The 12,132-nt window shown below is 39.6% G+C and overlaps 1 protein-coding gene across 3 annotated transcripts in view; it reads left to right on the forward strand.

Annotated features, from left to right (window-relative positions):
* The window catches only part of LOC126594461 (ankyrin repeat-containing protein BDA1-like), a 28,126-nt gene continuing 15,994 nt past the window's right edge, over positions 1 to 12,132 (forward strand). The window contains exons 1-2 of one of the 3 annotated variants that reach the window (XM_050260796.1): positions 9 to 731; positions 1,706 to 2,960. In XM_050260796.1, the coding sequence (XP_050116753.1) occupies positions 117 to 731; positions 1,706 to 2,689 (1,599 nt within the window). In that variant the 5' untranslated portion in view covers positions 9 to 116 and the 3' untranslated portion in view covers positions 2,690 to 2,960. Of the gene's footprint in view, positions 732 to 1,705; positions 2,961 to 12,132 lie in introns of those variants that run through there. The other 2 variants (XM_050260797.1, XM_050260798.1) reach the window with 2 other exon arrangements.

A 12,132-nucleotide genomic window follows, 5' to 3' on the forward strand; every position in this document is an offset into this window, starting at 1 on the left:
TTGCATGGTTTGGCGACTCCAATTGCTACCTGTTGTCTACGTTTGTTTTGGCATTTAATTTCTTCTAAGTGAAGCAAAGTTCAGAGAGAGAGAGAGAGAGAGAGAGAGAGAAAATAATGGCGATCAGACCGCACTATGAAGATGAAGTGTACGAGGCATCACGGACCGGGAGTGTAGAATCCTTAAACAGGTTGATCGAAAAAGACCCAGACATTCTATGGAGAATATCCCTGCAGACCGGCAAAATCGGAACCCCCTTGCATGTTTCGGCTTTGCACGGCCACACTGAGTTTACCAAAGCCCTTTGCACTAACAATCCCAAACTTGCAGAGGGAGTGGATGCCGATAGACGCACGCCCCTGCACTTGGCTTCTGCTAAGGGCCACAAGGAGACCGTCGACGCTTTGTTATCTGTGTATGCTGGTGCGTGCTCGGATTTTGATGAAAATGGAAGAATCCCTCTTCACTATGCAGCCATGAGAGGAGAAGTTGAGGTGCTCCGGAAGTTGATTGATGAAAATCCTGGGTCCATTTATGCCAAAGTTGAAAACAGATCGAAAGAAACAGTTTTGCACTTGTGTATTATACACAACCAGTTAGAGTGCTTGAAACTGTTGGTTGAAAGACTGTTGGTTGAAAGAGACGGCAATGGTGAGTTCCTCAACTCAAGAGCTGGCTGTGATGGTGGTGTGACCATCCTGCATTTAGCTTTGATGCTAAGACAAATTAAGGTACGTGCGTGTGTGTGTGTATATATATATATTTCCATTTTCTACACTGAATATTCTTAGTTTTTTACTATATTAATTAAATATGTTCATGTGTAAATTTTTTTTTGTTTGTTCCCCTTTATATATCGTTTATGGCATTAATCCGAAGACAACCCATTGTCGCTGCGGCCGTATCCGGATACTCCAGTTGGCTGGTCAGCCGACGGAAAGTTCAGTCTCGAATGGGTTAGGAACCTTGTGTTTGTTTTTTTATTGGACATCTAGAAATCTGGACCCGACCCAATTGCCCGTGTTTCCCGTAGTGGTTGTCGATAGCTTGGTCGTCTGCCCATCCAAGATCCGAGGCCAAACGTCGATCAGTTAGGCCTGGAATCCACCGTGGTGGTCGTCGGAGACCTTCGTGGACCTCCTTTTTCTTTTAAATGATCTTCACCCTTTTAGGTTTTTAGTATTTTAGTTTTTTTTAATTTTTAATTTTTTAGTTTTTAAAAATTTTTATTTTAATTTCTTAAAACGTTTTAATATCAACGTGCGCCCATATTGCGTCCAGTTATTGTCTATGCGGTTGCAACATCATCATGAGGTTTTGATGGAAAACTTAACATAAATGTTCCAAAATTAATTATGACTTTAAGTACCAAACTGGGATGAAAAAACTTTGATGTATCAAATGTTAAAAACTAAGAAATTTCAAAATAGTAAACTGAGATTAATCCTAGTTTATGTGTGCTTTCCCTTGTTTGTTCCCCCTAGGAGCATAATTTCCATCATATTAATGAGAAATTTGTTAGTGTGACTGAAACACGGTACACCACGTGTTTTTATATAAGTGGTGAAAAATTATATTTTATAAGTTATTAACTTTTTAACATATTTATCCCACTATTTGTTTAGTATCACGTGGTGTACCACCTCGTATTACGGTCACATTGAAAAATCTCTCCATATTAATGAAGTGTATATATTATTTACAGACTATACGTTACCTGCTTTCCGTTGATACTATAAGAGCGGAAGCAGTTGCTGTGAATGGGATGTCTCTGACCATGTTAGATATCTTAGAGTACAGCAGCGTTGCAAGAGAGGAGTTTAGCAGAAGCTTAGAAATTCAACAGATTTTGATGGACGCAGGATTAAACAGAAGAGAAAATAATGAAAATGGTAATCCTAACTCAGCCGTTGCCGCTGCCGCTGTTGTTGTATCACCAAATCCAAGAAGGGTAACGAAGAAAAAGAAGCTTCACAAACAAGTAGCACCATCGGAAATGGGATCAAAGCCAGCAAGGTGGTTCTTGACAAAATTGATGAAATGGTTAAGATATCCGCATGATTGGGTGAAGGACACACGTGGCTTGCTGATTGTTGTGGCTACGGTGATCTCGACCATGACTTTTCAAGCCGTAGCCAACCCACCTGGTGGTGTTTGGGAACATAATGATAAAAACACTAGCGTTAATAATATAACAGTTTGCAGTGAAGAGAGTGTATGTAGAGTTGGAACTGCAGTGTTAGGCTACGGTAATGATCCCGAGAATTACTTCCCCATTTTCATAGCATTCAATACCATCACGTTCCTTGCTTCTATGAGTGTCACCCTTTTGCTCGTTAGTGGATTTCCTCTCCACAATCGGTTGTGCACGTGGCTCTTATCGATGTCCATGTGCGTCACTCTCGCATTCTTGGCACTCACCTACCTATACGTGCTGCACATGATGGTCCCTAATTACTGTTGTTTCGTTCCAACGAGCTTGTACCGGATATTCTTTACTCTTTGGATTGCCTTGCTGGTCATAGGCGGCGCACTTCAGACTATCCAGTTTCTTATGTGGGTGAAGAAGCGGTTGCGGCCCATGTACTTTAGGTCAACATCAGGTCTCAAGAACATGATCACTACTGGCTCCTTTTCACGTAAAGATCCATCGCGTTTTGAAGAGAATGATGCGCCTGTAGTTGTGTGATTACTCTGCCGTGGTGTGTTTGCTTGAGAAAATAATTAACTAGGTCATAACCCTGCATGCATGTAGCAATTAGGGTTTAGGGTAACGAACTAGGTCGATGACGCTTTCTGGATCGGGGTTGGTAATTCAAGAGTATTGCTTAGTTATGATAAATAATCCATCTGCTATGAAAATTAGAACTGGTTGTTGTCCTTAATTTGATGCTGGACGGTAGCTACTTTTTTATTATTATTCATTTATGTCATTTGTTATCACATTAGCAAACTAACAACTGTTCTCATTCTCTCTGCTAGTAGTTTGTTATTAGTTAATACAGTATAAATGGCTTTACCTAAAAAAACATGCAGTATAAATAGCTAAACACAGTCTCATGATTTTTTTGGAAGTGCTTTTAAAATGATTAAAAGCGCTTTTAAAGAAAAAAATTTGAGTTTCAAAAGTAATTGAAGCACTTCATGTGTTTCTTCCGTGAAGCACTTCATGCGCTTTTCCATGAATATTTTCACTAAAAACGTTTTCAGTCATTTTAAAAGCACTTACAAACGAGCGCTTTCACAAATATTCACTTCTCTTGTATGGTCACTGAAATTCCAAGCCAGATCACCTAAAAAATTTCATAATATATCACATTGATTGCATAATAACATGTAGTATACTTATCAGATTATTCATTAAACAACTTCCTACTACTTTATTAAGAAAATCGATAAAATATCATCAACGGAAACTACAAGCCCTAATTAACGTGGTCTTGCTCCTTAGCCAAGTAATAGTACTTCAAGTTCTAGTTTCTCTACCTAGTACACACTGGTAGAAGAATTTGGGGCCATGTTGAACTTGAGAATGACTCGAGGCCGGCCCTTAGCGAAATAGAATTGAAACTAGAAAAAATGCCCGGGCTCAGCCACGGGTTTTGAAATCGTAACCCACAATTTATCATACCCATTTCTAAATTATTCAGAAATTAATCAGAGAAAACTTCAAGTAGAAGAAAAATGAATTCTCAATCAGAGAAAACTTCAATTTCATGGAAGTTTTTTTGTTCTAATTTCCGGGCTTAACAATGCAAGATTGGAATTTGCATTTGGTTCAAAGAAGTAAGATAAACTAATAAGCAAAACGAACTAAAAAAATAGAATATATTCCAATTTGATTATCCGTTGAGGTTCAAAAAGACAAAACGAAGAATATTTTTAAGCATCCAAACATCAGTTAAAACTAAACAATTAAAAGCAATAACACTAAAGCATTTCATTGAAGACATAGATAACATATTTGGTTCTTTGTACCTAAAATGGAAAACATTTGCTTTCCTATATGCTCTGAAGTTTGCATAAGTGCTGGAAACTTACAATATATAAAGAGACAATCTCATAATAAAACACATTTGAAGGAAAAGTAATAAGAAAAGAAAATAGTGTTTTTTACGTATGATCCATGTGAGGAGTAGAATTTCCAGTCACAATTGACAACCCAAGAGCTCTGTAAATCAAATATATAGGAAAATATATATAAAGAAAAAGTGAATTACAGTTTCTCAAATCAGAGAGTAACATTTATTTGAAAGGACTCAGACTCATTTTGGATATAGATAAACAATGGCATATTAAAAACCAAAATGATAAGGCATTCAACATTCACGTAAAAAAAATGATATACATGTTATCCATCAATGGTTTGGTAACAAATTCCCAAATTCCTCTATCTACCAAACATTTGCAGATCTGTAGTTACAGATGTTCACTTTTATGATATTCAACCCAATACCCACATTATTGGCAAAACCATATTGTATGGATCTTTTGAGCACCCGAGCCAATGACAATAACATTGAAGGCAACTACAAAAATTGTACATTATATAAAGAGGCAATCTCAGAATCAGAATGCATTTAAAAGAAAAGTAATAAGAAAAAAATAGTGGTTTTTGCCTCACTCCATGTGAGGATCAAATTTTCAGTCACAATTCACAACCCAAGAGCCCTATAAATCAAATTTACAGGAAAAGATAAAATAAATTTGAGTTGGAAGAAGCTCTGACGCTCTGTTACCTGCTCTGCTAGTTGAGGAGTGTCACCAAACTCGGCACTATCATCAGCATCAACACATTTCACACACTCCCGCTTCACAAAATCGAAAACCAAATGAGATTATGTAGCATAAAAGATTGACAGAAAAAAGAGGTTGAGAAAAGCAATTAATATTAAATATAGAGGATGAATGATGTTGTCCAATAAATAAGATAGCCGTATATATTTCTTGACCATGAGAAAACATCAAATTAATAGAGGCATTAATCCTAAGTTTGCCATTCATTGTTGTCGGTCTAAACTTGATAACATATTGTAAAGTCCTCTTACATACAGATTAATGAAATATTAATTTATTTCCACGAGTTATTTGATTTTGCAAATTTAAAATAATTGAAGAATACTGAAAATTATTAAACCCTATCACAACATCCCATTAGTGAAAAATCAAAGACAAAAGTAAATTACAGTTTCTTATAGAGCATATCCATATCTTTCTAAGCATCCACAGATAACATACCCAAAATACCAAATTCAACTCCAATATAATAAAAAATTAAAAAACAAATTAGCCAAATTGGAATAGTTAGATCAAATAAAGATTTAAGTCAACCAATTACACAAAATAATTCATGCAGAAGTAGGCTCCTAAGAAAATATACCACTATGGTGGTGGAGGAGGCCCAAGCTCGAACAGTGGAGGACAGCAACATTTAAATATGCCGCACCAGCTCAGAATCCACGAATTGCATAATCAAAACCAAAATTTTAAAATTTATATTTAAATTTAAATTTGAAAAAAAAAATGCAGTAGAATTGTATAATGAGAAATTCTCCAACGTGGATAAATTAATCTTGCGGGATGCGATCAGTTGTATTGGGCTAGCAACCGGCCTATGCTCAAATCCCACTAAATTTATCATACACCCTTCCAACTACAATTCAAAGGAAGAAGTTCCAAGTCCATGCATAATGTTTGCTCAACTAAAATAAATTGCTTTTCATGATTAAAATAGCCAACCAATGAACACTCATTTGATAAAATTGAACATTTGGAGTTACATATCCACGTATTCCACATATTTAAGATCGAACGAACCTTCTCATGAATACCACTCAAAGGTCCATTAGTGAGTTATGTGACCAGAGGATTTACTGCACTTGAGTTTCCTCGTGCAGCTGCAAGAGCTATGAGCTTACGTTGACCGTCAGTCACTTCTCCGCTTAAGGTTTGAGTCACCGATGGTGCAGAATTAGGCCATCTCCAACCGATGGCTGGCCAGAGGGCTCGTTTTAGCCCTCTGGCCCTCCAAGATTCTCCAAGATATTAATATTTTAATGAACAGTACATGACCATATTTGCCTCCGTCTCCAACCGAGGGCCAGATGGCTCGTTTAGCCCTGTCACAAAAAACCGTCTCCAACCGAGGGCCAAAGGGCCATAGGGCCAAACATAATTTATTATTTAAAAACTACAAATTTTGTGAAATAGAAGTTATAGGAAAAAAATGGAATTTAAAAAAAATATGAAATAAATTTTGTGAAATAGAAGTTGTTGATGCACAAAATCAGCGAAGACTTTGGTACAACAGAAAGTGTCAGGTTTTGTGACCTTCGCTTGGTTGCTTGGTTGCTTCAGTCACTAGTGAGGATAAGTACGTAAATGAATAGAGACAGAGAAACAAACACAGGATGTACGTGGTTCACCCAGATTGGCTACGTCCACGGAGTAGAGGAGTTCTTATTAGTAGTGAAGGGCTTACACAAGTACAAAGGATCAAGCTCTCAATTTAGTGAGTTCTTGTGAATGATTTAACACAAATGGCATTCGCCAATATTGTGGGGGAATGACCCCTATTTATAGAAAAACTTGTAGCTTTGTCACATTGACATGTGTCATGTTATGATTGGTTCTTGATGTCGACACGTGCTGCGCTCTGATTGGCTTCTAATCTTGACACGTGTCGAGTAGTGATTGGCCTCCTGGTCGGAGGGGAACTCTTCTGGGTCCTTGACAGTATAGCGTTGGCCGGTGTTCGGTAGTTTCGGGATTGGTCAAGTATGGTACAAACAGTGCTCCCCTAAGTTCCCGAGTGAGGGAAACTCCTCGGTTGGGGACTTGCAAGATCCAATCTCTTGAGTAATCACGAAACTTCTAAGTACCGAAGTGTGGTCTGATCTTCATCTGCCCTTCTCTGGAAGTACCTTTCCTCCATCCGGGAATGGTGTACTTAGCTGATGTTGACGCACAAGGTAATGTATCAATTTCACTTGAAGCTTAGTTGTAGTTTCGGGCTTAGTCAAGTGTGATACAAACCCTATAGTAGGAGTCCCCCAAGTCGCCGAGCTAGGAGATCTGCCGAAAGAGGTGACAGACAAGGTAAGCAGTCAAACTTCCAAGTAAGCAACCCAGGATCAGAGGTTTGACTTCGGCTTCCGGTTGATTGTTCTCCTTCTCCTTGTCTCTCATTCAACTGCCAGGATAAGGAGAAGCAAATGGATAAGAGATGATATGAGATACTTTTGCTTTTGAAGAAGTAACTTTCCACAGGCTTATTCTTGAACTGTGCTGGAGGGTTTTCTGGTGCCCTTCAGAGTATAAGGCCGACTCAAAAATTTGAGGGTCAAAACAAGTCCATCAAATCTAGAGTACGTTCGACCTTGATGATATGGGATACTTTTGTTGTTGACGGAATAATGAATGTGGTATGGAAAGGTGTCGTGCTGTAGTGATCTGTTTCAGCTCACCGTTGAACCTTCTGCTTCAATCTTTTGCATGGCAGAAGTGGTGTGCAACCTTTGCATTTAAATGGTCCTTCAGAACATTCCTTCATAGTGACTCATCCACGCTTGGCAGCTTCAGTGTAAAGAGCCAATATCTGATCAACTGTCATGAGGTATTTGCCGGTGGAATTCGTGACCTTGACAGCAGTTGAGGATGAGTACTCGAGAGCAATGCTAAGTAAGCAACCAGGCAAAGGCTCCAGGCAGTCAGTTCCAAATTGGAGGTTTGATTTCAGGTTCCGACTGACTGCTCTCTTTCTCCTTGTCCTGCAGGTGTGGACAAGGACAAAGACAAAGACAGGGAGAAAGCATGATATGGGATACTCTTGCTTTCGACCCTGATGATATGAGATACTCTTGTTCTTGGTGTGGCTTATTTGCTGAGGTATTATCGGGGGGAAATAAAGCTGAGTATTTCGAGAGGTTATGTTGAGGGTGCCTTTTCGAATGTGAGAAAGGGTTGAGCATTTTTGCAGGTTTGCCTGTCCGTTGAGGAGGGAGGTCAATGTATATAGGGATTTCCCAATAACAAGTAGTAATGCTATTCCTTTACCCTTCTTGGTCACAGCAATGTAGTGGGAGCTGCCAGCTTCACGTGTTTTAATTTTGTCAGAGCACTTTGAAAAAGTGGTATGTGGTATCTGGAAAGCTGATATTACGTGTGGAGATTACAGACAAGCTTTATCTAAGGAAATCTGGCTCTCGAAGTTCTGAGAGTTGTGCCTCTTCGGTTTTCGAACAAGCAATCCCGTCGAGGATCTGACTCTCGAGATTCGGAAAGCGGTGCTACTCCGGTTTTTGAGAAAGTAATTATGTTGGGAGTCTTTTCTCGAATGTGAGTAAAGGTTGGTCGTTATTGCCAACCTGTCTTGCCACAAAACACGGAGGTCGACACACATAGGGACTTTCCAGTTGTCAAGCAGTGGTGCTGTTCCTTTACCCTTATGGGTAATAGTAGGGTAGCTGGCACTTCGAAATTCTCGTGCCTAAACTTTGTCAGAGATCTTTGACAAAGTTATATGTGGTACCCGAGGAGTTGATGGTGCATATGGAGAGCGGTGATTGAACATTAAGATTCACGTGCTTTCTACTTCACCAGAAATCTTCGACAGATTGCCCGTAATTTCCGCAAAGCTGAGTGTGCATGTGACAGGTGCTGACGAGGCTGAAAAAGTAGGTGCTTCTTCGATTTCTGAGATCGGCCCTCGTGGTCTCTGAGCAGCCCAGCTTTTGAGAAAGCAAACGCCTCTTCGATTTCTGAGATCGGCCCTCGTGGTCTCTGAGCAGCCCAGCTTTTGAGAAAGCAAACGCCTCTTCGATTTCTGAGATCGGCCCTCGTGGTCTCTGAGCAGCCCAGCTTTTGAGAAAGCAAACGCCTCTTCGATTTCTGAAGCTCCGTCGAGTGCAGATTTTTATAGAGGCTGACATTAAGTTCCACAGCACACTTGAATCTCTACCAGTAGAAGCTCATTTCTTGCACTTCTAAGATCTTGATTTGTCTGACCTCTTCCTTCTTCAACACATTTGAAAATGTCTGGACCCTCCGACCGTCGTTTTGACTTGAACCTTGGAGAAGAGACAGCCACGCCTTCTCCAGACAACATATGGCGCCCATCCTTCATATCCCCTACTGGTCCTCTTACCGTTGGGGATTCTGTGATGAAGAATGATATGACCGCTGCAGTGGTGGCCAGGAACCTTCTCACTCCCAAAGATAATAGACTACTTTCCAAACGGTCTGATGAGTTGGCTGTTAAGGACTCTCTGGCTCTTAGTGTTCAGTGTGCAGGTTCTGTGTCTAATATGGCCCAACGCCTATTTGCTAGAACCCGCCAAGTTGAATCATTGGCTGCTGAAGTGATGAGTCTCAAACAGGAGATTAGAGGGCTCAAGCATGAGAATAAGCAGTTGCACCGGCTCGCCCATGACTATGCTACAAACATGAAGAGGAAGCTTGACCAGATGAAGGAATCTGATGGTAAGGTTTTACTTGATCATCAGCGGTTTGTGGGTTTGTTCCAAAGGCATTTATTGCCTTCGTCCTCTGGGGCTGTACCTGGTAATGAAGCTTCAAATGATGAACCTCCAATGCCTCCTCCTTCTGGGGTTTTGTCAAGTACTGAGGCTCCGGATAACCACCCTCTGGTGCTTTCTCTTTCTGGGGCTCTACCGACTGCTGAGACTTCCCCTAAGCAACCTTTGTGAAGGCTCCCTTTTGTTTGTTTATTTTGACTCATGTATATGTACATATTTGTGGCTTATCGAAAATATTAATAAATAAGCTTTGCTTCATTTCAACATATTGTGTTAAATACACCAAAGCCTTCTTCATAAAGTTCTTTGAATTTTTGCTTTTGTTGAAACCTGTATTGTTGAAGCTTTGTGAGTGAAGCATGTAATTTGAGGTAGTGTTCCCTTAATTTCCCGAGTGAGGAAAACTTCTCGGTTGGAGACTTGAAAAATCCAAGTCACTGAGTAGTCACGAACTTTTGAGTACCAAGGCGTAGTAGCATATGGTGGGAGTCCCCCAAGTCTCTAGTCGAGGGAGTTGACGAATGAGGTGTCTTGCTAATAGTCCATGTCGTAAGTACCAAAACTTCATTCTTTTGTTTTCTAAGTGGTAGCCCCGGACTTTTTCTTCATAGATTTTGTTGATGAAGGTTGCTAGGCCCGAATAAGTGGAATTGCAGAAGGTGTAACCGTTGGTGCATTAACATCATAATGGAAGCATCACAATGATGGAAGCATCACAATGATGAAAGCATCATAATGATGAAAACACCATAATGATGAAACATCATAATGATGTTTCTTTGGTGGAATTGTTTTTCATTTCCCCTAACAACCGGAATTGTTTTTCAACATAACACCATCATCTGTAGGTTGAATCACAAAGTTGTCTTCATGAAAGTTGTTCGTTAATTCCTTAACTACAACATATCCAAATTGGAGAGCCATCGGAGCAGTACAACTCCAGAAATCCAGGTATGATGAGTGACTGTTTATCATTTGTCTGTCAACCCGTCAGATTTGTTGTGAGCTTTGAAACTCTATTTTCTCTTGCTCAGATCAGCATGCTTTCTTCATTGAAGTTGTTCCTCAGCTTGTGAACTACAACATATCCAAATTTGAGATCCCTCGGAGCTGTATAACTCAAGAAACTCAGGTATGATGAATGACTGGTTATTATTTTTCTGTCAACCCGTCAGATTTGTTGTGAGCTTCGAAACTCCATTTTCTCTTGTTCAGATCGGTATGCTTTCTTCATTGAAGTTGTTCCTCAGCTTGTGAACTACAACATATCCAAATTTGAGATCCCTCGGAGCTGTATAACTCAAGAAACTCAGGTATGATGAATGACTGGTTATTATTTTTCTGTCAACCCGTCAGATTTGTTGTGAGCTTCGAAACTCCATTTTCTCTTGTTCAGATCGGTATGCTTTCCTCATTGAAGTTGTTCCTCAGCTTGTGAACTACAACATATCCAAATTTGAGATCCCTCGGAGCTGTATAACTCAAGAAATTCAGGTATGATGAATGACTGGTTATTATTTGTCTGTCAACCCGTCAGATTTGTTGTGAGCTTCGAAACTCCATTTTCTCTTGTTCAGATCGGTATGCTTTCTTCATTGAAGTTGTTCCTCATCGACTCTTTCATAACATATCAAAAAGTCAGGATGAACTAACGGTTAAATATTTCCAGATCTTCGAAACATCACAACAGCTTCGAAATCTGCAAGAAGCCGACTATCATGTTTGGAGCTTCAACACTTTAATTTCCGTCGCTCAAACAGAAATGGTTCCTTCTTGAAAGTTGTTCATATGCTCAAGAACTATAGGGTGTCCAAAATTCAGCTCCATTGGAGAAGAGCAGAGGTTGCAGAAATTTGATAGATGAAAGGAGGCGGAAGAGGGAGAGAGAGAAAAAGTCTCTTGGGTTGGATTTCTATTTTGGGGCAGATTCCAATTTTTGTAGCACCTTCATTATTGATGAATTGCTTGTACTTTTGTCCATTATGAAATTTGGGACTTTGGCTTGTTGTTGGATCTATTATAATATGTTTGGGAACATATATAAGTGAATAAATAAGAAGGAAAATTTTGGGCCCTTGTGGGTGTAAAACAAAAAATGTTTATGTTTACCCAAGTGTTTTTGTACAAGTTCAAGGGCATCTTGGGTTTTGTGAACAAAATTTGTTTATTTGGAGCAAGGTTTTGTGTTGAAGCTTTGTAGGTGAAGCTTTGGTGTTGAAGCTTTGTGGGTGAAGCTTTGGAGGTGAAGCTTTTTGGGTGAAGCTTGTTGGGTGAAGCTTTTTAGGTGAAGCTTTGTGGGTGAAGCTTTTTAGGTGAAGCTTTTCGGGTGAAGCTTTTTGGGTGAAGCTTTTTTAGGTGAAGCTTTGATGGTGAAGCTTTTTGGGTGAAGCTTTTTAGGTGAAGCTTTTTGGGTGAAGCTTTTTAGGTGAAGCTTTGATGGTGAAGCTTTTTGGGTGAAGCTTTTTAGGTGAAGCTTTTTGGGTGAAGCTTTTTTTAGGTGAAGCTTTGATGGTGAAGCTTTTTGGGTGAAGCTTTTTAGGTGAAGCTTTTTGGGTGAAGCTTTTTAGGTGAAGCTTTGATGGTGAAGCTTTTTGGG

Source organism: Malus sylvestris, chromosome 12 (assembly GCF_916048215.2).
Source record: "Malus sylvestris chromosome 12, drMalSylv7.2, whole genome shotgun sequence".
Lineage (NCBI taxonomy): Eukaryota > Viridiplantae > Streptophyta > Magnoliopsida > Rosales > Rosaceae > Malus > Malus sylvestris.